Genomic DNA, 24159 nt, shown 5'->3' on the forward strand with positions numbered 1-24159 from the left:
TCACCAAGGTGGGTCCAATCGGCACAAAATTTTGTACTACGTACTGAAGTTACTGTAACATAATGTGTGGCAAGTTTAGTTGAAATCGGTTAAGATTTAAATTGATTTACAATAATTCTACTTCATACGAGAGCCAGACATGTACTCTTTCTAACACCGTTGGAATTTTTGGATTCCGATGTTCCAGTGAGGAGTTATCATGCCCGCCATCAAAAATAAGGACTTTTCTTTAATTACAAAAAACAACAACAAAACAATAACGAAATTTTTTTGTAAATTATTTTTCTTCTCTTTTAAATCTTCAATTATATATGTGCAAAGTTACAAACCTTAACAAGCATTGGTATTGATTTACCAGCCCATTGAAAATCGAGAATGGGTGGGGTTCCCTTAAGTCGATTTTTCTTATATCGGGGCTTGGCTTTGATTTGTTTCAAAAATATTGTTAAGTTGTATTAATTTTGGTATATTACATCTTATGTTTTGTAAACTATTCAAGAAAACCAAATTTGCCTCACAAACTAAAATGGACTTAAACCCATTTCAAATTAAACGACTCAATATTACTCTTTTATTAATATAGATATAGTTTTAAAGCACACCGTAACAAAAACTAATAAATAAATCCAAAAACAAAACAAAAAAAGTGTAACCCGAAGAAGAGAAGAACAGGAAAACAAAATAAACCCAAATTTTGGACGGTTGTAAAAAAAAAAACAAGAAAAACAAAAAAGGAACGTCTTAAAGACTTTTCTTTCTGGTAAAAGTGTCTTAAAGTTTCAACGAAAAAGCAACGAATAACACTCGACCATCCGCTCAACACCCCCGCGGGTGAATATTTAGCTTGAAATCGCATCAACATCATCATGTTGACTTGTGTGTGTCGACCGGTTTCGGGAAATCTACCAAAAATGCCGCCATCCTCAGTTAGGCCCACAGCGAGGCAACGTTCGTTTCATAACAACAACGGCAACAGTATATTCATCAATAGTGATAGTAATAATAATAACAGCAACAACAAAAATAATAATAACAACAATAATAATAATGATGACAACAATAACAACAGTTTCAACTTTAACAATTGTGACAACAACGATGATAACAACAACATCAACAGCTACAACAGCAAGAAACATATGACGGTGGTAACAGCCGAACCAAAATTAAATGTAAGTCGATCCTGACACAACCAAGCAACCATTCCAAACCAACGAAACAATTGCATGGCAACCACCACAAGCAATCAGCCCTTCCTTTTTTTGGTTTTTATAATATTTTCCCCTTTTTCCTTGCATGGCATTAAGCCTTAAGGTCCTTGCCGGCTGACGGCTGGCTTCCCACAGGTGTTGCTACACTGTTGCCCACACCTGTTTCGTTGTTTTATTTTATTTCTTATTTTTTAGAATTTTTTTCTTTCTTCATCCCTTTCTGTGCATTTGTGTGTGTGTGAGTGTGCCTGTCTGTCTGCCTATCAAACTTTGTCGCAGAAGTTTTTTTTTTCTTTATGTCATAAATTTTGTTTAAAGTCCTGTCTTGTTGGTGTTGCTTCTCTTCATTTTGTTGTTGTTGTTTTATTATAATAGCTGATTGCTTTTCATTTTTGGTAAGCTTATTTGTTAAGTTGTATTTATTGCTTGTGTCTTTTTTGTTGTTTTGTTTTTTTTTTTTTTTTGAATACATTTATTTGTTGTTGTTTTTTCTGTTATTATTGAAAGTATCTTAAGTGGAATTACGTTTTATGAACAAAACTTTTATATTTATCAATCGAACGAACAAACAAAAAAATGCCAACATTTTTACAATTCTAATATATATGGAGGTGTGTGCGTGATTATTAAATTTTTCGAATTCGCAACATTTTTACACCATTTTCAGACAAAATTCCCAGAAGTAATAACAACAGCATGTTGAGTGTGTCGTTTATCAAAAGAAATAAGTGGGTGATATTAAAAACAATATAAATTGCAAAAATTATATTTTTTCTCTGGAAGGATTTTTGATATGAGGCACTTGTAATAGAATTTCTATAGAAACCAAGTCTTCCTATATAAAAAAATTGTTCAGAATTTATTTTCATTGAAAAAAATCGGTGTGAATTTTTCATAGATAAATAAATTGTTCTGGATTTTCCGAAATTTTGACAGGTAATTTGGGATACCATTTGTATTTCGTTTTTGCAAAATAGTCAGGCTGAATCCCAGTTTGTTGTTTTTATATGAAACAACAACTATTTATTAGTGGGGTAGGTATTGCATTTCTGATATTTGCACCCTCTTGCCCGATTAGAGGTCAACAGCAGCTTTTCCTTACACTGACATATTTTCCGAATATTACAAGTATAGAATTCCCTTCACGCTGGGTTGTGTTGTGTTGTTTGGTTTATAATTGTGGCATAAATATCGTCCCCAAAAAACACAAAAAATTTAATTTTGGGTCCACTTCATACAAAAATTATTATCTGATCGACACGGAAAATTATAGGTGTTGTCCTTGACCATAACTTTAGTGGGGTATGTATGGCATTGTCTGCCATGCGATAAGGCAGAGAAGACTATAGTTTCTGATTTCGCCACTGATCCTCATCAGTTCTTTTGGTTTTTTTTTCGATATTAAAAATTGGTCAGGAGTCAGGAAAACCCCAAACAAAATAATTTTCTCTATAAAAAAATAAATTGGTTTCTATAGAAAAACTTCCGTCAGGAATACTTTTTCTTAGAAACAAATTGCTCACGTATATTTTTTTTTATGGAATAAATTGTTCGGGAATATTTTTTTTTCTATTAAAAAAAATTGATAAGGTATTATTTTTTACATAGAAAATAAATCCATAAAGGAATATTTTTTCTATAAAAGTTAAATGACAATAGGATATATTTTCTATTATAAAAATGCTGAGGAATGTTTTTACTATTAAAAAATTGGTCAGGAATATTTTTTTCTATAGAAAAATATTGGTCAGGAATATTTTCCTATAGAAAACATTTCTCAAGAATATTTTTTTTATTGAAAAGATTACTCATGAATAATTTTTCTATACCAAAGGATTGCTCAGGAATATTTTCTTCTATCAAAATAAAATTTTCAAGACTTCTCAGAAAAATTGTTTCTATAAAAAATTATCAGGAATATTTTTCTATAGAAAAAAATTATCAGGAACATTTTTCAACAGAAAAAAATTGACTAGTAATATTTTTCTATAGAAAAAAATATATAAGAATCTTTTCTATAGAAACAAATGCTGCGGAATATTTTTTCTGTAGAGAAATTTGCTTAGAAATTTTCTCAGTAAAATTTTTTTTCTATAGAGAAAAATGATCAAATTTAGTTTTTTTATACAAACAAATTGTTCAGGGCTAATTTTTTTTAGAACATAAAAGTGCAAAAAAATATCTTAAAAAATTGTTCAGGAATATTTTTTTGCATATTTGTTTTCCTATAGAACAAAAAAAAATTCCTACAGAAACAAATTGCTCAGGAATATTTTTCTATAGGAAAAAATGCTCAGGAAAAAAATGATGAAAAATTAAATATGAAAAAATGATCAGGAATTTTTTTTTCTATAAAAAAAAATTTTCTGAAATTTGTTTATATAGAAAAAAACTGTTCAGGAATATTTTTTCCTTAGAAAAAAAAATTGCGCAGGAATATTTTTAGAAATAGATTGCTCAGGAATATTTTTTCTCATGAATATGTTTTCTATAGAAATTAACCGTTGTGACCATAACTGGAACCTCATAGAAACTTTCAAATCGATCCGCGCTTTATTTCCGCCTTCCAGTGTGGCAATGGGTTACTAAATAATATGTGAATACGTAATTTAAAGGTCAACCTCTTGGTTACACTATCAACTTCTCGGGCCTTCAGGAGCAAATATATACACCATAGAATACCAATTTTGTAAATTTTCACACAAAAGTCAGGGTCCATTTGACCCTCTAAATATTGACCGGTCTTTATTAAAACAGGCATGTTTATTATTTGGCCCGATTCCCTTCTCCATGTAAAAAATCGAGATGTTTGGGTCATAATTGCGGCCTTTGGAGCGACCAGAAAAACCGACAAAAATTAAGTATTTGATCCATTTTATCTCCTAAATGTTAACCGATCTTTACGAAAAACAATAGGGGTCTTTATTGGTCAGAACCCATCCTACATGCAAAATTTCGTGAATATTGTTACATAACTGTGGCCTGTATCGTGTTTATAAATTATAATGGACATACAGACAGACGGGCAGACGGACGCACATTTCTAGATCGACTCAACTAGTCGAGATATGACGATCGGTATAATTAAAGGTGGGTTTAGGACCAACATTTCGCGGCGTTACAAAATCTTCATCTTCTGCACAAAGCAAAAATTCCCTGACCCATCACCACACTAGAAGGCGGAAATATTCCGCTTATCGCTTTGAAATTTTCCATGAGAATCCAGGTATGGTCAAGGACAACGCCTATAATTTTCGGTGATGATCTGATAATAATATTGGGATGATGTGGACCGAAAACCTATTTTTTTTGTGTTTTTTCGAATCGATCTATATGCCACTATTGAAAGCGGAACATCGTAACACAGACCACGGTGAACGAAATCTGGACAAGTAATTAGAAGAGCTGTACTGAATATTATTAATATTTGTTGACTTCTAGTCGGTCAAGAGGGTGCAAATATCGCAAAATATTGCCGAAGCTCAAAACTACACCGCAAAAAGTTAGATTTTTGTGTAAGTGGTGTAGGGTATCATATGGTCGGCCTCGTTCGACTATACTGCACCGCTCACTGGTTTAAAAATATTATTTAATATTCTTTAGAAAATCCACACCTATAACTGTGATAGTGGTTGAGAAATATTCGTATATAATAGTCATTTAAAATGAATTTGTTCATTTGTTCGGCACACCAATTATTACCTACAAAAGGATAAGAACAAATACAGCCTTTAATCTTTCTTCTTTGATATCTCCACTAGAAAACCTAAAGGAAAATACTTAAAATATTTCCTTGGGCATTATTTTAAATAAATATTCAAATGTATAATTTTTACCTTTTAAATCTATTTTAAATACATATGTATGTGTGTGTAATTGTTATCTGATGTTTTTCATCTCTTTAATTTATGTCTGGCCATGCAAAACGAAATATTTATTCACACAAAAGTTAAAAAGCCTAGCAAATAAAACTAGGATAAGGCTACTCAAAACAACTGATGTTTGTTTCCTAGTTTTTTTCCTGTTTTTGACTTTTGCCCCAGGCTTTATATTACCTGCCTGACAGCCTGCATGTTACACATGAGCAAGTTTGTGTCATAAATTTTCCCAAGAGTTCTTAAGGAATTATCGTTTCAAGTCATTTTCGGTTTTTTAATTTCTTTTATTTTTGTTTTTTTTTTTTTTTTTTTTTGCATTTTAATCACTTTTGGTACATCTTTTTTTATTTTAAATTAAATCTAAATCTTGTGTTTTTTTAAATTTTCCAGGTGCCTGGCAGGCTGACGTCAGCCGAATTAAGGGCGATGGCACTACGTCAACAACAACAAATCGACTCCCAACATCAACTGCTGGCCACCAAAGAGCAACGTTTACGCTTTCTGAAACAGCAAGAGGTTCGCAATGCCGTTGCCAATGCTGAGGGTGAACGTTTGAGACGTTTGCGGGAGCGCGTCGAGGCCCAAGAATCCAAATTGCGTCGTTTACGTGCATTACGAGGTCAAGTGGACTTACAGAAAACCTATAATGTTACCTTAAGTGAGTAGAAGATTATTTCATGTTTTCTTATGTTTTTTTTTCTCTCCAACTTAAAGTTGTTCTTAAATACGGAAAGAAGACAAAAATTCAACTGTTAGGAACATGTTTCCAAGGAACGACAACAACAAGCAGTCGCATCAATATACGATTATTTCCTTCCTTGTTGTTGTTATTATTATTGATGTTAGAGGCAAAATTTGCATTTAGATGAAAATAAAGAAAACAACCAAAAGGGGCAGGGGTGAGCAACCGAAGAAGAAAAACATTGTATCAACAAATAAAGGAAATAACCAAGAATTGTCTATAGAGCATACACACCAAAAACAAAAAAAAGAAACAAAATATGAAAGGAAATTTGTCAGTTCCACAAACAGAAATCAAAAGCTTAAAAAGGATATTGGAAAAAAATATTAAAGGCAAATTTTTCACAAATATTCATTTTTACATTTCAAAGGAAAGAATTTTATTAGCGGTAGTTGAGCGGAAATTTTTTGAAATAAAAATGTTCAAAACCGAAGTGGGAATTTGTTAAAAACACTTTTTTAAAGATCCAATACTATGCGCGATTTTCTTAAAATGTTTTTCAAGGTCCAACTGGAGTAGAAATTATTCAAGGTCCAAACTTAACGAGGATTTGAATAAACCATATAAATAAAAAGGCATAAAAACAAAAACTCAAAAAATTCAGCTTGAGCCCGGCTTGGATTTGAACCCTGTTGATGTCCGCCGCCTTAGCGTTCAAAACCACCTCCTTATCTTCCTAAGGTTGCACAATATGCAGTTGCATACCATTGAAGAAAAATATTGCAGTCTGTATGGAAAAAAGTCCGTCACTACAAGAAAAATCTGCTCTGAAAAGGAATGTTGTGGTGTGATGCCAAATGTCCGAACCTTGACACGATTGAATTTAAATCGTAGATGCAATTTCGCAACAATAGTCGACATAAATACAACTTATCAAGTAAAGACATTTGTAAGCCACATTGCCCAATATGTCTGATGAGCCGCTTAACCAACGGCGAAACGCGCCGCATAGAGGTGGGAATGTAGTATCTCTCTGGCTTTCCTTTTCATTGCAACTCCGATCATGTAGCTCATCTCGAAAGAGAAATTAATAAAATATTTTTTATGTCTTGGGTTTAAAAAAATATTTTTAGGGTATAAAACTAAATTTATTTAAACATTTTTTTAAGATCCAAAACAAAGGAATATTTTCTAACTAAGAGTTTTTTTTAACATATTTCTTAAGATGCAGAATTAAATTTACTTTAAATATTTTTTTTCAATTCTTGGTCCGAGGCGCGGATTTTTCAAAAATATTTGTTTAATACCTAGAAAAAGGTGTGTATTTTTTTCAAACATGGGCGCGGATTTTTCAAAAAATATTTGTTCAATACCTAGAAAAAGGTGTGGATTTTTCCAAACAAGGACAAGACTTTTATTTAAAAAATATTTTAACCATAGAACGAGGCTTGTATTTTTATACTCTTCATCACACTGTGGTATAGGGTATTATGTCTTTGTGCATAAGTTTGTAACAGGCAAAAGGAAACGAGATAGACCCATGTTCCTTTTGAGAATATGCATAGAATCACTTTCTGAGTCGATTTATGCATGTCCGTCCATCTGTCCATCTGGTAAATTGTAAACAAAGTACAGGTCGCATTTATAATCCGAATTGGATGAAATTTGGCACAGCTCATTTATTTGGCCCAAGGACGAACCCTATTGAAATTGAGAATAATCGCTCATATATATTTTCGTCCAAATGGTGCACCGAAGTCCCTATATATCTTTCGATTTGCACGAAATTGGGCATGACGTGCTGAATTGAGCCTAGAATGATGTCTGCTACGTTTCGTGAAAATTGGTCTAGATTTAGATATAGCTCCCGTATATATTTTCGTCGATTTTATTTAAATGGTGCATCAAAGTCCCCCTATATCTTTCGATTGCACGAAATTTGGTATAGCGTTCTGAATTTCGCCTAGAGTGATGTCTTCCAAGTTTCGTGAAAATCAGTCCAGATTTAGATATAGCTCCCATATATAGTTTCGTCCGATTTATGGTAAATGGTGCACCAAAGTCCCTATATATCTTTCGATTTGCATGAAATGTGGGATAAAATTAAGACTAGAGTGATGTCTGCCACGTTTAGTGAAAATAGGTCCAGATTTAGATATAGTTGCCATATGCCATATGGTGGATATGCTGTGACAAGATTTGAAGAAATCTGCTTAGATTTCGATATAGCTTTTCTAAATATTTTCGTCCTATTTTAAGTAATTGTGTACCAAACTCCTCATGTATGTATCCATATAATTAACGGGTGTCCGATTGATATTTGCTTTAAATTGATTTACATAATTTTGCCCCATTGTAAGAAGCAACTCAATATCAGACCAAATTTAGTATAGGTTGCAGAAAGACATGTTTATGGGTCCAATTTCATTTTACTGGTCCTTCAAAAATGCGACGTCTGTTAGGATTCATCTGTTGAATATACCCAAAGTGGTGAAGGGTATCATATAGTCGGCCCCGTCTGACTTTACTGCTTTCCTTACCAATATGTAATTATTTTAAATTTTAGTCAATTCTCTGTACTTCAATAATAATGTGCTTACCTCTTAATTAATTTAGTATCATTGAAAATATCAATTGTATTGCATTTATAAATTTATTCCAATTTATTCAATTTAGATTTTTAAATCTCCCTCTTGAAATTTTCCAGTAAATCTGACAAACGAAATCACATACCAATTTGTATAGTATGTTCAGTTTAATATTTGTTCGCCCAAAATATGAAATAAACGCTAAAGCTTTTAACTCAAGTGACCCTACATTAGTGAACTCTTCAGTTCAGAAGCTACTGCTGGTGGTGGTGTCGGTGCTGCAGTAGCAGCTTCATGGTGCTTATGGCGCTACTTGACTATTATATTTCATCCAATTTAAACATTGTATAAGGACACTTAAACCATAAATCGCCGTGCATTGGATAAACCTTTTTTGCTGCCATTGCCAGGGGCCAAACACCCACCATCACCCAGCAACCCATGACCCGCACCATCACCACCACTCACCAAGGACATTAAAGTATATAATCACACTATTACAAAGTTCTTGTCATTATTATAACGAACTATAAAAAATATATAGTTCCATTAGTATAAAGCGAAAAAAAATCAATTATATTTTTTCCTTTCTTCCGTTTTGCCACGTTTTCTCTCACATTCCTGTTTGAAGGTCACGAACTATGTGCCGGCTGGTTGGTTGGCAGTCAGGGTGTGGGTGACATGTTTTTTCGTACTGGCTGATGCGGATGGCAGAATGGATGGTGAATGGTGTGGAATTTTTTATGACGACAAAGAATACGACAAAAAACGAATAACGAGCAACAAGAGGAGCAGTCCCCCAAAAAACAGATGGGGAAAAAAAGAAACTCAAAAGTTGTCTCATGTAATTTAACATTTTATTTTTTCTTGAATGACAGTCACTATTAATTTTCAACATTTCGAAACATTCACAAGAGTCAAAAGTCAAACTGTTACTCGCCAGCCAAACCAACCCACCAACCAACGAAAAACAATTTAAAAAAAGAGACGAATCCGTCATCCAACTAAGCCAAAAAAAAAGAAAGTAAGGGTAGTGAAGAGGACAAACTCTTTCATTTGTTGCATAGTTAATTTTACATGAGCTATGAGCTTACACATGGCCAACACCAGCACACACACACACACATATATATAGTATAAACAGTAAATGGGTATATAAAGTTATGGCGTTTAGCTTGAGGGTAGGAATTTATCACATTGCGAGCAATAATAAAAAAAATGACATAATTGGACATAAGATGGAGTAATGCGGGAATGTGTTGTAATTTTGAAAGGATACACGTGATTTAAAAAAAAAAAACAATATTTAAACAACGAATTTTTTTACCCTTCACAACACTGTGGTACAGGGTATTATGTCGTTGTGCATATGTTTGTAACAGGCAACAGGAATCGATATATACCCATGGTTCCTTTTGAGAATATGCATAGAATAACTTACTCAGTCAAGTTGGTGTTACATTGTAAACAAAGTACAGGTCGCATTTATAATCTATTTGGTCCAAGGCGAACCATATTTAAAGAATTAGAATTAGAAGAATTAGATATAGCTCCCATATATATTTCCGTCCGATTTAATGTAAATGGTGCACCGTGGGTTTTTTCCAGAATTTGCGCAGAGTGAAAATCTGGTCAATGGTGGATTTGCCAGGTCTGAAGCCGCATTGGTATGGTCCGATGATGTCATTGACCATTGGCTTCAATCGTTCACACAGCACACTGGATAGCACTTTATGTGCGATGGGAAGGAGACTTATTCCTCTATAGTTGGCACATATCGTCTTATCTCCTTTTTTGTGCACGGGACACAGGATGCTGAGGTTCCAATCATTGGGCATGCATTCTTCTAGCCAAATTGTGCTAATCAGCTGGTGCATGCTCCTGACCAGCATTTGGCCACCAGTCTTGAATAGTTCGGCTGGTAACCCATCGGCTCCTGCTGCTTTGTTGTTCTTGAGCCGATTAATTGCTTTTATGACCTCATCTTGGCTAAGTGGTATACACTCTATACCATCATCTCTTATTGGTTCTATTTGATACAAGAAGCTTTTCGAAATGCTCCTTCCAGATCCTCAACACGCTGTCTGTATCTGTCACCAGGTTTCCTTCTTCATCTCTACAGGAAGATGTGCCTGCACCAAAGCCTTCGTTTTGGTGTTTTACTCGTTGGTAAAATTTCCGGACTTCATTCTGACTCCTGTACATCTCGATTTGCTCACGCTCACGTTTTTCTTGTTCTTTCTTCTTTTTTCTGAAAACACGTTTCTCCTCTCTCCTTTTCTCCCGATAATTCTCCATCACGTTAAGTGTTGCTACTGTCTGCAGGGTTGCCCTATACGCTGCGTTTTTCACATCAGTAGCATTACGACACTCCTGATGGGTACCATGGGTATCTTGGTGGTGGTTTTTGGTACCCAATTATTCTTTTTGCTGCAGTTTGTAGGGAGTGGGCAATTCTTTGTCATTGTGCTTCTATACTATTATCGGGACAAGAAGTGCTTTCTTCAAGCAGATGGGTAAGTTGAGCGGAGTAGGCCTCGGCTACCTGTTGTGTTTGCTGCTTTTCGACGTCGAGTTTCCGTGTTGTATTAGATCGCACCTTTGCTGCACGAGTGCGTACCTTGGCTGCCACAAGGTTATGGTCCGAATCGATATTCGCTCCTCGGATCGATCGGACGTCTATAACACTGGATTAATGCCTTCCGTCTATCACAACATGATCAATTTGATTTTTCGTTACTTGATCAGGAGAGATCCAGGTGGCCTTGTGTATATCGAGATGCTTCAATCAGGTGCTGCTAACTACCATGTTTTTTGCTGCCGCGAAGTCAATCAACCTCATACCGCTGTCGGATGTTTCTTCATGAAGGCTAAATTTTCCGACGGTGGGGCCAAAGATATTTTCCCTTCCAATTTTTGCATTAAAATCTCCTAACAGAATTTTAATGTCATGGCCAGGGCAACGGTCATATGCTGTTTCTAGGCGCTCGTAAAATATGTCCTTGGACTGTTCATATTTATCTTTGGTCGGAGCATGGGCGCAAATTAGACTGATGTAAAAAAACTTCGCGGATTATAGCAATTCGCTCATCTACTGGAGTGAATCTGTAGACAAGGTCTTTTATTCTGATTTACTTACGCCTGTCCCTTTCCATCGCATTACCTGTGAGGCAATAATATCGGCTTTGTACTTCTTGAGTATATCCGCCAAAGCGAACACTGCGCTTGTTCTGTACAACGTGCGCACATTCCAAGTGCAGATTCGCAGATCGTGGTCCTTTATACGTTTGCGGGGGTCGTCAACATTAGGGGGGTTTGGTTATCTTTTTCTTAACTTTTTCATAGTAGGTTGGGTTTTCCGAGAGTGGGCAACTAACCCGACGCCTCAACCCTTTTTTTTATAGTTCTTATGGGTGAACTCGCGGCACATATTAGCTCACTATTTCATCGGGTGATGAGAACAGCTCCCCAGGTGGCACCGCGGGGAGGTCAGTGTCCACAATTGAGATGAAAGAGGGACCAAGATAAGCCTGGACTTCGCCATGTTAAAGCCAATCAGAGCCGTTGCTTGGTATCTATCATCCCCTACATCCCCTAGATATAGCTCCCAAATATATTTTCGTCCGATTTAAGGTAATAGTGCACCAAAATCGCTAAATATCGATTTGCACGAAATTTGACACAGCGTACTGCATTAGGTCTGGAATGATGTGCGCAAAGTTTCGTGAAAATCTGTTGAGATTTACATATAACTCCCATATATATTTTCGTCCGATTTAAGCTAAATGGTGCTCCAAAATCCCTATTTTTTTCGATTTACACGAAATTTGGCATATCGTACTGAATTAGGTCTAGAATTATGTGTGCTAAGTTTCGTGAAAATCGGTTCAGATTTAGATATAGCTCCCATATATATTTTCGTCCGATTTAAGGTAAATGGTGCACTAACGTCTCTATATATCTTTCGATTTGCACAAAATATGACATAACGTACTGAATTGAGTATAAAATAATGTATGCTAAGTTTCGTGATAATCGATTCAAATTTAGATATAACTCCCATATATAGTTTCGTCCGATTTTAAGTAAATTGTGCACAAAATACTCAAAGTTTGTCCGATTGGCACACACTTTTCTACAATGTACTGAAGTGAATATATAAATAAATCTCTGGCAAGTTTCGTAGAAATCTGATTTTTATTTAGATATAGCTCCCTATAATATTTTCGAATGAAATTTAGCATAACTTGCACATAGGCATATCTAAATTCGTTTAATTTTATGTCAAATTATGCATGCATATGCATGAATATTTAGATTATACCCAAAGTGGTGAAGGGTATTATATAGTCGGCCACTGTCCGACTTTACTACTTTCTACTTTTTGTTTTTTTTTCATGTTCTAACATGGATTTTTAAAAAAATATTTTTTTAATGGCCTAGAAATTTTAATGTAAACATATTTTTTTAAACCTCGATTATTTTTTTAATATTTTTCTAAGTTCCACCCTATTAAACACTGACTTATTAAGCTAATTTCATGTAAATACTTCATTCAACAACAAAAACATATTTTGCTACATATATGTATGTAGTTGTAATGACCAACAACTACATACATATAACTATCTCCCACACACACACATATATATGCAAGTTGTTAATATTCACTCCTTCACAAAATCCACAACAGTCGCTCCCAAATCCACATGTGAGCACATACACACCCTCACGCCCAAGTATATCCTCTGGTTTATGGACCCACCCAATCATCTTCAGCTATTGTCCAAGTAAAATTTATCGGTTCGTTAGCGGGTCGCAAGCAAATTTCATATGTAAATTTACACACAATTTTATATATGTACTCGTAAGTATGTTAAACATGAATGTACCAACTGTTCGGTGGGCAAACTTAATTTGTTCGATGATATTCCTTACACAAACATAAATTTGGTTAGAACATGTGTGTGTAAGTAACGATAGGGGATATGTGGTTTTTAACTTCTGTATAGGTAGATAAGTAGGTAGTGATAACAAAATAATTATATAATTCCAAAATGAATCTGTATAGGAAAATATCTCCTCAGGTCATCTATATAAAAAATTCCCCGAGGCCCAAATGAGGTATTTTATAAGTAAGAAGACATATTGTTGTCTTCTATATATGAGAAGTACTTCCAAGGACTTCTATATGTGAGTAGACTTCCCAAGTAGTTTTTTTTAATATGTGATCAGACTTCCTGAGATAAATGGATATATGGAAAGTCCTTCTGAGGTCTCCAATATATTTGAAGACTTGTTGAGGTCCTCTAAATATGTGAAGACCTTATGAGGTATTTTATCAAAGAGTAAAGCTGTCTTATAAATATGAGAAAACTTCCTGAGGGCTTGGATATATGAGTAGACCTTCTCAATTTATGTGTGGACTTTTTGAGGTCTGCCAAATATGTGAAGACCTGGGAATACCTTCTCATGTCTCTAAATAGTGGAGAAGAAGTCCGAATTTAAAAGCCACACTAAAATCTTTTTTTTTTTTTGGGATAACCTCCATCTTAGGACTTATATATGTGAGAAGGCTACCCAAGGTATTCTATATATGAATAGCCATCCTGAGATGTACTAAATATTGGTGGTCCTCCTGAGGTCTTCAACATATGTGAAGACTCTTGAGGTCCTTTAAATATGTAAAAACCTCCCAAGGCATTATATCAATGACTAAAGCTGTCTTATAAATATGAAAAGACCTCCTGAGAACTTCGATATATGAGTAGACTTCCTGAATTTCTGCTTGGTAGGTAAGTAGGGAGTGATAACAAAATAATTATATAATTCCAAAATAAATCTGTATAGGAAAATATCTCCTCAGGTCATCCATATAAAAAAAAACTCCCCGAGGTCCAAATTAGGTATTTTATAAGTCAGAAGACATATTGAGGTCCTCTAAATATGTAAAAACCTCCCGAGGCATTATATCAATGAGTAGAGCTGTGTTATAAATATGAAAAGACCTCCTGAGGACTTCGATATATGTGTAAACCTCCTGATATCCTGACGTTCTCAATTTATAAGTAGACCTTTTGAGGTCTGCCAAATATTTGAAGACCTGAGAATACCTCCAAAGCATTTTATCTATGAGGTCTTATATATTTAAGAATACCTCTCCTACATAAATGAGAAGACCTATATACTCTAATAAATCGAACTCCTCAGCATTTTTTGAAGCTCTCAGAAAATTTTCTCATAACAAGATGATGGTATCCAAAGAATAATTTTATTTTGAATTACCAACCAGTTGCTGATATTCCCCTGCCACCGGTTTGATACAACCACCCATTAATGTTCCCTCGAACATAAATCTAGAATTGGTGTTGTTGGCACGTTTCCGTTGTTATTCACTTGTTGGCAGTTTTAATGTGCCAAAAAAAAGCCAACAACATGCCATCAAGAGAAAATAAAATAAAATTACAACAAAAAAAAACTCGACACCAACAAAACACATCATTTACAAACATGTTGAGGTAGGTGTTGAAATAAGCACGTGTTCGAGGTTTTTTGCTCATTTCACCTAATAAGAAGAAAAGTACAATGTAATAAAGTAGGGCAATTTTTTTTTGGGAAAACATTACCGGCATCTTGGCCTCAACAAAAACAAGTACAACAATATTATTTGCAGTGTCAGGGGAAGGACTATTATTCGCAGTGAAGCTGGCGGTGCGAAAGCGTATAAGTGGATTATTTGTATAATCTGTAGTGATTTCCCAGTGTGTCCATAATATATATAGATGTGAGTGTTAGCACACAATCTTACATATATACAATGAAAATCTACTACCGTTGAGTGTTTAGTTTTTATAATAAGTAGGTCAATTAGAATTGCAATCGTTCACATTAATTGAGTTCAGACTTTTTCTCTAAAAAAATGAAATAGTGAACAATTAAAAAAACATCGTTTGAAGTATCGACATGGAACGAAACAAACGAATATGGACTTTATTTTTTAAGAGAACAAATTTAAAGCATTTTAGGTCCGTGGTGAATTTCAAGAAAAACTCACCACACCCTTAAAATTATGTGATATACACATACAAGTTCAATAAATATTTATGATATAAAATTAATTCTTTCAGGACATTTATTTTAAATAAAACCAGTAAGAAAAGTAGTAAAATCGGACTGGGCCGACTATATGATACCCTTCACCACTTTGGGTATATCGTACATTCTAGACACAATTTAGTAAGCTATGCCAAATTTCGTGCAAATCGAAGAATATATAGGGTCTTTAGTGCACCATTCACATTAAATCAGACGAAAATATATAGGTGCTATATCTAAATCTGAACCGATTTTCACGAAACTTAGCACACACCATTTTGGACTCAATTCAGTATACTGTGCCGAATTTCGTGCCAATCGAAAGATATATAGGGCCTTTGGTGCATCATTTACATTAAATCGAATGAAAATATATATGGGAGCTATATCTATATCTGAACCGATTTTCACGAAACTTAGCACACATCATTCTAAACACAATCCAGCACACTATGCCAAATTTTGTGCAAATCGAGATACATATAGGGTCTTTGGTGCATCATTTACATTAAATCGGACGAAAATATGTATGGGAGCTATATCTAAATCTGAACCGATTTTTACGAAACTTAGCACACATTATTCTAGACTCAATTCAGTATACTGTGCCAAATTTCGTGCAAATCGAAAGATATACAGGGTCCCTGGTGCATCATTTACCTTAAATCGGACGAAAATATATATGGGAGCTATATCTAAATCTGAATCGATTTTTACGAAACTTAGCACACATAATTCTTGGCTTAATTCATAACGATGTGCCAAATTTCTTGCAAATCTAAAGATAATTATGGACTTTGGGGCACCTTAAGTCGGACGAAAATACATATGGGAGCTATATCTTAATCTAAATCGATTTTCTCGAAACTTAGCATACATCATTCTAGACCTAATACATTACGCTATGCCAAATTTCGTGCAAATCGAAAGATATATAGGGACTTTGGTGCACCATTTACCTTAAATCGGACGAAAATATATATGGGAGCTATATTTAAATCTGAATCGATTTTCACGAAACTTAGCATACATCATTCTAAGCTCAATTCGTGCCAAATTTCGCGAAAATCGAAATATATTTAAGGGCTTTGGGGCACCATTTACCTTAAATCGGATGAAAATATATATGGGAGCTATATCTAAATCTTAACCGATTTTCACGAAACTTAGCACACATAATTCGTGGCTTAATTCATTACGATGTGCCAAATTTCGTGCATATCTAAAGATATTTAGGGACTTTGGTGCACCATTTACATTAAATCGGGCGAAAATATATATGGGAGCCATATCTAAATCTGAACCGATTTTCACGAAACTTAACACACATCATTCTAGACTCAATTCAGTATACTGTGCCAAATTTCGTGCAAATCGAGAGACATATAGAGTCTTTGGTGCACCATTTACCTTAAATCGGACGAAAATATATATGGGAGCTATATCTAAATATGCATCGATTTTCACGAAACTTAGCATACATCATTCTAGGCTCTATTCAGTACGCTGTGCCAAATTTCGTGCAAATCGAAAGATATTTAGGGACATTAGTGCACTATTTACCTTAAATCGGACGAAAATATATATGGGAGCTACATTTAAATTTGAACCGATTTTTACGAAACTTAGTACTCATCATTATAGACTTTAGTCAGTACGCTAGGGCAAATTTCGTGCAAATCGAAAGATAAATAGGACCTTTGGTGCACCATTTACCTTAAATAGGACGAAAATACATGGGAGCTATATCTAAATCTTAAAAAATTTTCACGAAACTTAGCACACGTCGTTCTAGGCTTAATTCATTACGATGTGCCAAATTTCGTGCATATCTAAAGATATTTAGGGAGTTTGGTGCACCATTTACATTAAATCGGGCGAAAATATATATGGGAGCTATATCTAAATCTGAATCGGTTTTTCCCAATTTCAATAGGGTCCGTCCTTGGGCCAAATAAATGAGGTGTGCCAGATTTCATCCAATTCGAATCATAAATGCGACCTGTATTTTGTTTACAATTTATCATGGACGGGCAGACGGACGGACATGCATAAATCGACTTAGAAAGCGATTCTATGCATATTCTCAAAAGGAACCATGTGTCTGTCTCGTTTCCCTTTGCCTGTTACATACATATGCACAAAGTCATAATATCCTGTACTACAGTGTGGTGAAGGGTATAAATACTCATCGGTGGGCACAGGGCCGCAACATCCCCAGTCAAAACAACCACCAAGACCAAATCCAGCAACCACAGGTCTTGAAAAAAGATCTAACAATTGAAATCTGATTTTTTGACGAATTTTTTTATTGGATATTTCGATATTTTTTATATAGATCTAAGTTTTTGATTTTTTTTCTATTGACCAAAAATTATTAGGATTTTCCATAATTTTTATCGTATGACTAGTTGACTATTTTATTTCCTTCCTCTTTCCCCCATCTTTCAGGCAACGATTTAGACTCAATACGTGCCCTTTTCAGTGAAAAGGAAAAAGAACTGAGTTTGGCTGTGGCCAAAGTAGAAGCTTTAACACGGCAGCTGGAAGATTTGCGGCGCGATCGAAGATGTCCCATAAATTTAATAGCAGGTGGCAGTACCACGGGTCAGCCATTGCCGCCACAGGCCTCCAGAGAATTGGAAAAGTTACGAAGAGAATTGATGGTAAGTGGAAATAACAACAACAAAAATATTAAAAATAAGAAAAAAAATAAATCTAATTTCAAATAATCTATGAACCATTACAAAAACTAAAAAAACACACATCTCCCCTTACAGTATCGAAATCAGCTGTCACTGCAACAAGATGCACGTCTCCACTTACAGCGTGAAGCCTTACAACAAAGACAAGCCGAATTAAGATCAGTCGATCAGCGAATTTATGAACTGCAAACGCGTTTGCAGCGTAAAAAGGCAGCCAATGTACAAACGAATCAACAGCAGCAGCATCAGTCGCAGCAACAACAACAACAACAGTCGCAGCAAGTGCAACAACATCAGCCACAACAATCGAATATTAGTCCGAATCATATCATAGCAACCCAACAACAGCAGCATCAACAACAACAAGTACAACAAAATCAAGTGCAACAACAACATACGACACCACAAAATCACAATGCCTTTAATGCAGCTCCGGGTAGAACCGCCGAACTTTTGGATGGTTCCGCAAATTATCCCCCTAATCATATGGCCCCCAAAACCGGGGTAGCTGCCTTAAAACAACAGTTGCTACAAAAACAAGCCAATCAGGCAGCTGCGGCGGCAGCAGCAGCCGCCGCCAATGGCAACCAACCGGGCTACAACAACAAATTTGCCAATATCATTAATCGGGCAAATGATAATCGCAATATACCCCGAGGCAATGTGGCGGCCGTCGAACCCTATATCCATACCCCACAAAAATCCACCATTACACCAACCTCCAGCTACTTGGGTAATATCCTGAAACATGCTGCCGCTACGGCCAATACCAATCAACAAAATCAGCTGATACAAGAGCATACCCATGCAAAACTGAACTTGGCGGCCAGTCATCCTGTAAGTGGTCAGGCTGGACCACCAGGCCACTTGACTTCGTCGCCGGGTAGCAATACAAGTCCGAATTTCTTTATGGCCGAAAGTGATGAATCGAAATTGGCCAAGAAAATGTTGACAGCTGCCATAACCAGCAAACAGCTGCATAGTTCGGAAGCAGCACCCCAAGTCCAGGTTACCGAACCACCAGCACCACCCCCACCATCGACCGTTGCCAACAAGGTGGATACCTCGCATCATATTTATGCTGAGGTGGGTCCGAAAAAACGTGATTTGGTCAAGGAGGTCGCGGCCAATCTGGAAGCCCAAACAGCCAGCTCGGCCGCCAGCTCCCAACCCACAAGTAAAATTCCCAAAAGCATTACCACCGCCACATCTGCCTCAGCTTTAATTAGCAAACTGAACAATGCCGCCAGTGGTAGCCACATACCTCAAAGGGAAAAATCCGATTTGGAAAAGAAGGCGGAAATTTCGGTGACCAGTGAGACACTGCTGGAGAAGAACACCCATCAGTTGACGGTTCACAGTATGCCACTGGGTGCGGCCAATAAATCGGTGGCCACAGGGGTATCGAACAGCACAACATCCTCAGCTACCAGCACCACCACCACAACCAACTCCAGCCACAGCTGCGAAAATGCCACCCCAAAACCCAAACCCTTGTCATCGGGCAATTTAGCAGTACCTCCCCGTAAGCCCATCAGCAGTGTGGCACCCACATCGGTTTCTAGCTCCATACCCAAAATGATTACCTACAGTCCAAAAGTTAATCGGGTAGCACCCAATGTAGTTAGTTCTAGCCTGGCAACAACGGTTTCCACAGCCTCATCATCGACCACAACAGTGGCGAGTAATTCCACAGCCTCGGATAGGCCAGCATTGCCTCCAAAGCCCCACAAGATGTCAGGAGCAGAGGTCACAGCCCAAGAGCCGAAGAAATCTCCCACAGAAACCTCTAACTCTGCAACATCGACAACAACACCCTCATCCTCATCTAGTTCCGCCTCTTCAAGCTTGCCCATACAAAACATCAACGATAATTTACCCATCAAGGCGAAACCTTTGACAATACGAAAACAACCTCTATCCGAACAGCCTCGTCTCAAATCCTCCACCACCAACAACAACAAATCAAATTCCGGCCAACAAAATTCCCGAAAATCGGAAATAAATTCCAGCAACAATTATCTTTACAATGAAAGAAGATCCCTGAATTCTGCCGCCGCCTCGGAAGCGAATTCGGAAAGCAATAGTGAAGCCAATTCCACGCCACAATATTCTCCAAATATTCCCCAAAACCAATCGAATACCCCACAGCAATCCTCCGCGAATCACGATGAACCTGATCGTTCCGATGCCAATAGCGGAAATCAAATAACCGAAGATAAGTCACCCGACAGCCTGAAGCGTCGTCTACGTGGCATGTCATCGGGTAACAATAATTCGACTCCCGGTAATGGTAAACCCAAACTAACACGCCGCGTTAGTTTCGACCCCTTGGCCCTGCTACTGGATGCCAGTCTGGAAGGTGAACTGGAATTAGTTAAGAAAACTGCCATGCAAGTTGCCAATCCCAGTGCAGCCAATGATGAGGGTATTACAGCGCTGCACAATGCCATTTGTGCTGGCCATATCGATATAGTCAAGTGAGTAGAAGAAATAGTGAGAGAGGAGGAAGAAGGAGTAGTGGTAATTTTATTTTTTAATCTATTATTTCTTTTAGATTCCTGGTTGAATTTGGTTGTGATGTCAATGCCCAAGATTCCGATGGTTGGACACCGCTGCATTGTGCCGCCAGTTGTAATAATTTGGCCATGGTTAAGTTTCTGGTGGAGAATGGCGCCTGCTTATTTGCGGCCACATTGTCGGATCATGAAACACCCGCCGAAAAATGCGAAGAGGATGAAGAAGGTTTCGATGGTTGTTCGGAGTATTTGTACAGTGAGTATTGAACATATATAAATTTATATTATGAGTGTCAAAAAAGGATCCCAGGTCTTCAGAATTTTTGTCTATGGAAAAAATAGTGCTTTTTGGGGGTCTGCAGAATTTTATTGTATTGAACAAATCACACAATTTTTTTTCTATAGAAAAAACACAGACCTGGAGGTCATCTGAATTTTTTCTACAGAAAAAAAATCACAGACCTGTGGTCGGACGGGGCCGACTATATGATACCCTTCACCACTGTGGGCATATTCAACAAATAAATCCTAACAGACGTCGAATTTTTGAAGGACCTGTAAAATGCAATTGGATCCATAAACATGTTATTCTGCCACATATACTAAATTGTTCACTTGTGAAAACGTTGTGCCAAATTATTGTCAATCGGCCTAACTTTGGGTCTTTGTTGAACCATTTATCTATCCGACGAAATTATATATGGGTGCTATATCTAAATCTGAACCGATTTACACAAAAGTTAACACACACCGTTCTGGACCTTATTCAGTACGCTGTGCCAAATTTTGTGCAAATCCAAAGATATATAGGGACTTTGGAGACCCATATACCTTAAATCGCAGGAAAATATATATAGGAGCTATATATAAATCTGACCCCATTTTCTCGAAACTTGGCACACATCATTCTTGACCTAACTCAGTACTTTATGCCAAATTACGTGCAAATCGAAAGATATATAAGGAAAATGCCCCATTTACCTTGGGGGACGAAGCTATATATGGTAGCTATATCTAAAACCACAGATTTTTTGGAAACGTAGCACACATCATTTTTCAGTACCCTATGCCAAATTTCGTGCAAATCGAAATATATATAGAGACTTTGGAGACCAATTTACCTTAAATCGGACGAAAATATGTATGGGAGCTATATCTAAATGTACACCGATTTTCATAAAAAATTTCATTCTGGACCCAATTCAGTACCCTATGCCAAATTTCGTGCAAATCCAAGGATATATAGGGACTTTGGTGCACCATTTACTTTAAATCGGACGAAACTATATATGGGAGCTATATCTAAATCTGAACCGATTTTCTCGAAACTTGACACACATCCTTCTGCACCTAATTCTATACTCTGTGCCAAATTTTATGCAAATCGAATGCTTTTTAGGGACTTTGGTGCACCATTTACTTTAAATCGGACGAAACTATATATGGGAGCTATATCTAAATCTGAACCGATTTTTCCCAATTTCAATAGGGTTCGTCCTTGTGCCAAATAAGTGACTTGTGCCAAATTTCATCCAAATCGGATCATAAATGCGACCTGTACTTTGTTTACAATTTAACATCTACAGAAATAATCACAGACCTGGGGGTCAGCAAATTTTTTTTCTATAGAAAAATAACACAGACCTGTGGGTTAGCAGAATTTTTTCTATAGAAAATTGTAGAATTGAAGACCTGTTAGATAAATGATTTTTTTATAAAAAATGTGGTCCTGGGGACCATGGAATTTGCTGAACATATTTTTTTCTGTTACTTTTTTTAATTATTTTTTAATTTCCATATTCCCTCCTACCCCAATTTCAGGCATCCAAGAAAAACTTGGCATACTTCACGGCGGTGAAGTGTATGCTGTATTCTCCTACGAAGCACAAAATAGCGACGAATTGACATTTACCGTCAATGATCGCCTTATAATTTTGAGGAAGGGTGACGATGCGGAAAGTGAATGGTGGTGGGCGAAAAATGAACAAAACGAGGAGGGATATGTGCCACGTAATCTGTTGGGAGTAAGTATAAATGTCAATGAATATTGAAATATAACAGGGAAATGGGAACTAATTTAATATTTTCCTTCTCTTCCTCTTCTTTTGCAGCTCTATCCCAGAGTGCCACCGCAGACCACAAATTATGCTGATTAGCAGTTAATACGTTTTTGTGTACTAAAAAAGAAAGCTGGACGTTTAATACAAAAACGTTACATATCAAAGTTTTTGTAAGCAACAACAACAACAACAAGAGACTACAAAAACAAACCACACTCACACACACAGAGACTCACAAAACGAAATGACCACGAACCATTTGAAACGGAAGTGCATATTAAACAAAAAAGTGGGAAACGGATGTTTAGTATTTTTACAACAGCTGTTTCCGAACAATTGTAATCCTAAGGACCCATTTAGTCTATAAAATAAAACCACACACATACTCACAAAATACAAAAACCATTTATTAATGACAACATATGTGCAACATATAACAAAATGTTTTTATGCTCCTCCCCACCCCGAATCCCACTCTTCTGTCTATTTTTTTTTCTTTCTGCATTCTTTTGTTAAAATTTAAGAAAGTTATGATAAGAAAAAAACACCAATTTATTATTATTTTCAAAAAATTAATTATATAAAAATAATAATAATATAAGCAGAAGATAAATAAAAAAACTAATAACAATAATACTAATAAAATATAAGTAATAATTAATACAAACACACAAATAAAGATACATTTCAAATTGACATATATACCTGCATTAAAACACACATATACACGCGCATATTTTTCTCATATATATATGTATAAATACATACACACGCATACTTAACATATACACACAGAAACACACACACACATATTCGTATTAAGTACATGACCTTAACTAATTGATAATCATTAATTAATTATATAGTCTAACAAATTTTGAATTAAAAAATTATAAAAACAAAAAATGAAATAAAAAATTGTTTGCATGAAATTATTTTTGATCACAAAAAATGACCACCTATTAAAAAAAATTCATTTAAAATTTAAACAAAAAATTAACAAATTTTAGTTTTTTCGTTCGTTACTACTTTGCCTACTACTTAATGTGATTTTTCGGATTTTGTAAAACTTAAAAAAAAATAATAATAATTATATATAACAATGAAATCAAAATATTAAAAGACATGTAATCAACAATACTGGAAAAATGAAATTAATAAGAAAAGGAATAGAAATGTAAAAAATATATATTTAAACAATTAAACAAATGTGTATTATTTAATAAAAAATATTTTTTCAAATGCCAAATAAGGCGTAGATTTTTTAAAGAATATTTTTTCAAGGACCAAATAAGGCGTAGATTTTTTAAAGAATATTTTTTCAAGGACCAAATAAGGGGTAGATTTTTTAAATATTTTTTCAAATGCCAAATAAGGCGTAGATTTTTTAAAGAATATTTTTTCAAGGACCAAATAAGGCG

The 24159-nt window shown here is 35.6% G+C and overlaps 1 protein-coding gene across 1 annotated transcript; it reads left to right on the plus strand.

The window, feature by feature from the left end:
- The first annotated feature begins 866 nt into the window (after positions 1-866).
- Positions 867-22927, plus strand: LOC133324288 (apoptosis-stimulating of p53 protein 2). Its single transcript, XM_061533133.1, has 10 exons — positions 867-1016; positions 1059-1172; positions 5480-5747; positions 17906-18120; positions 18235-18556; positions 18638-19786; positions 19856-20639; positions 20717-20934; positions 22500-22702; positions 22790-22927. Exons 1-10 carry the CDS (start codon positions 867-869, stop codon positions 22832-22834), a joined length of 3468 nt encoding a protein of 1155 aa, XP_061389117.1. The 3' UTR covers positions 22835-22927.
- Positions 22928-24159: the final 1232 nt, after the last annotated feature.

The sequence above is a fragment of the Musca vetustissima genome, unplaced genomic scaffold (assembly GCF_032173495.1).
Source record: "Musca vetustissima isolate MV318-11 ecotype Yass unplaced genomic scaffold, APGP_CSIRO_Mvet_v1 utg11553, whole genome shotgun sequence".
NCBI lineage: Eukaryota > Metazoa > Arthropoda > Insecta > Diptera > Muscidae > Musca > Musca vetustissima.